General features: G+C 70.5%; 1 protein-coding gene across 1 annotated transcript in view; it reads right to left on the reverse strand.

Annotated features, from left to right (window-relative positions):
* H696_01593 (hypothetical protein) overlaps positions 1-1,255 on the reverse strand; it is a gene marked incomplete at its 5' end in the record, with an annotated part of 8,183 nt that overhangs the window by 5,636 nt on the left and 1,292 nt on the right. The window contains 2 exons of the mRNA XM_009495495.1: positions 403-754; positions 937-1,053. Coding sequence (XP_009493770.1) covers positions 403-754; positions 937-1,053 — 469 coding nt within the window. The remainder of the gene's footprint in view (positions 1-402; positions 755-936; positions 1,054-1,255) is intronic.

Here is a 1,255-nt window from a genome sequence, read left to right on the forward strand (position 1 = left end):
CCCCCCCCCCTCCGGCAAAAGACCGCCGAGATCGCCGTGACAGGGGAGCGCCGATGCGTTGGCAGTATATTCTCAAGGGCAAGGAAGCGGATGGAGTGGAAAAACAGCCCGGCACAACGCGCGCCAGGCTGAGGGAGGGAACTGGAACAAGAGACTAGACCCCGATGGAGGGGGGGGGGGGGGCAAGGGGCGAGTGCGGCAGCACGCCCAAAAAAAAAAAAGAGGACCAAGGGGAGCGTCGCCGCTACCGGTGCGGCGGCGGAGGCGGGTGCATGAGGTGCGGGCTGCCACCATGAGCCGGCATCCGGCCACCGGGGGGCGGCGGCATGTGCAGGGCACCGCCCGGCGGCGGGGGCCCATGCATGCCCGCGTGCGGGTGGTGGTACCCCAGAGAGGCCGGACCGCCAGGCCCCCCGGGCCCGGGCGGCAGGGAGGCCGGGCCCCCGGCCCCCGGCGGAGACAGGTGTGCCCCGGGCGGTGGCGAGCCACCCGGGCCGCCAGCCATCGGGCCAAGGTGCGGGCCACCGGGCGGCGGCGGCGGCGGGCCGCCAGGCGGCATGCCACCCGGCACCATGGGGTGCCGATGCATCGGCGGCCCGGCACCCGGAGGAGGCCCAGGGGCGAAGCCTGGCGGCGATCCGGCCGTGGTCGGCGGCGACGTCAAGGATGAGAGAACGATGCCAGGGTGGTGGGCCCCGGCCCCGGCCCCGGCCCCGGTGCCAGAGTACGATGAGTCATAGTCCGTGTGGAAGGACTGGCGGCAGCATGCCGAGGGCCAAAGAGGGGGGCGAGAGGTGAGCATCGCGGCGAGGGGGGCCGCCAAAGCGCGGGGACTACCCTGTGGCATGGTAGGGAGGGGCACGGGGAGTGCGACCAGCAGCGGGCGGCCGGCGGGGAATGCGGGAGATGCACAGGCACACACACACACAAACGTACAGGATGATCATCGCGAATGACGCCAGTGGTAATCAGTGCCTCGAGTGTGGCAAATGCAAAGGCCGGGTGGTCTTGGAGAAGGGCCTTCAGCTTGAGCGGCTCGTGGATGGTCATGTGCTGTTGTGGGAAGCAGGGAGGAAGTATTGGACGTGGTGGTGGGGGGAGGGGGCGGGGGGAGGGACAGAGGGAGTTAGCCAGGCGAAGGGACAGACAGGCTGCCGGACAGGCTGCCAGACAGGCTGCCGGATAGGCTGCCAGACAGGCTGCCGGATAGGCTACCAGACAGGCTGCCGGATAGGCTGCCGGATAGGCTGCCAGA

Source organism: Fonticula alba, assembly GCF_000388065.1.
Source record: "Fonticula alba strain ATCC 38817 unplaced genomic scaffold supercont2.2, whole genome shotgun sequence".
Classification (NCBI taxonomy): Eukaryota; order Rotosphaerida; family Fonticulaceae; genus Fonticula; species Fonticula alba.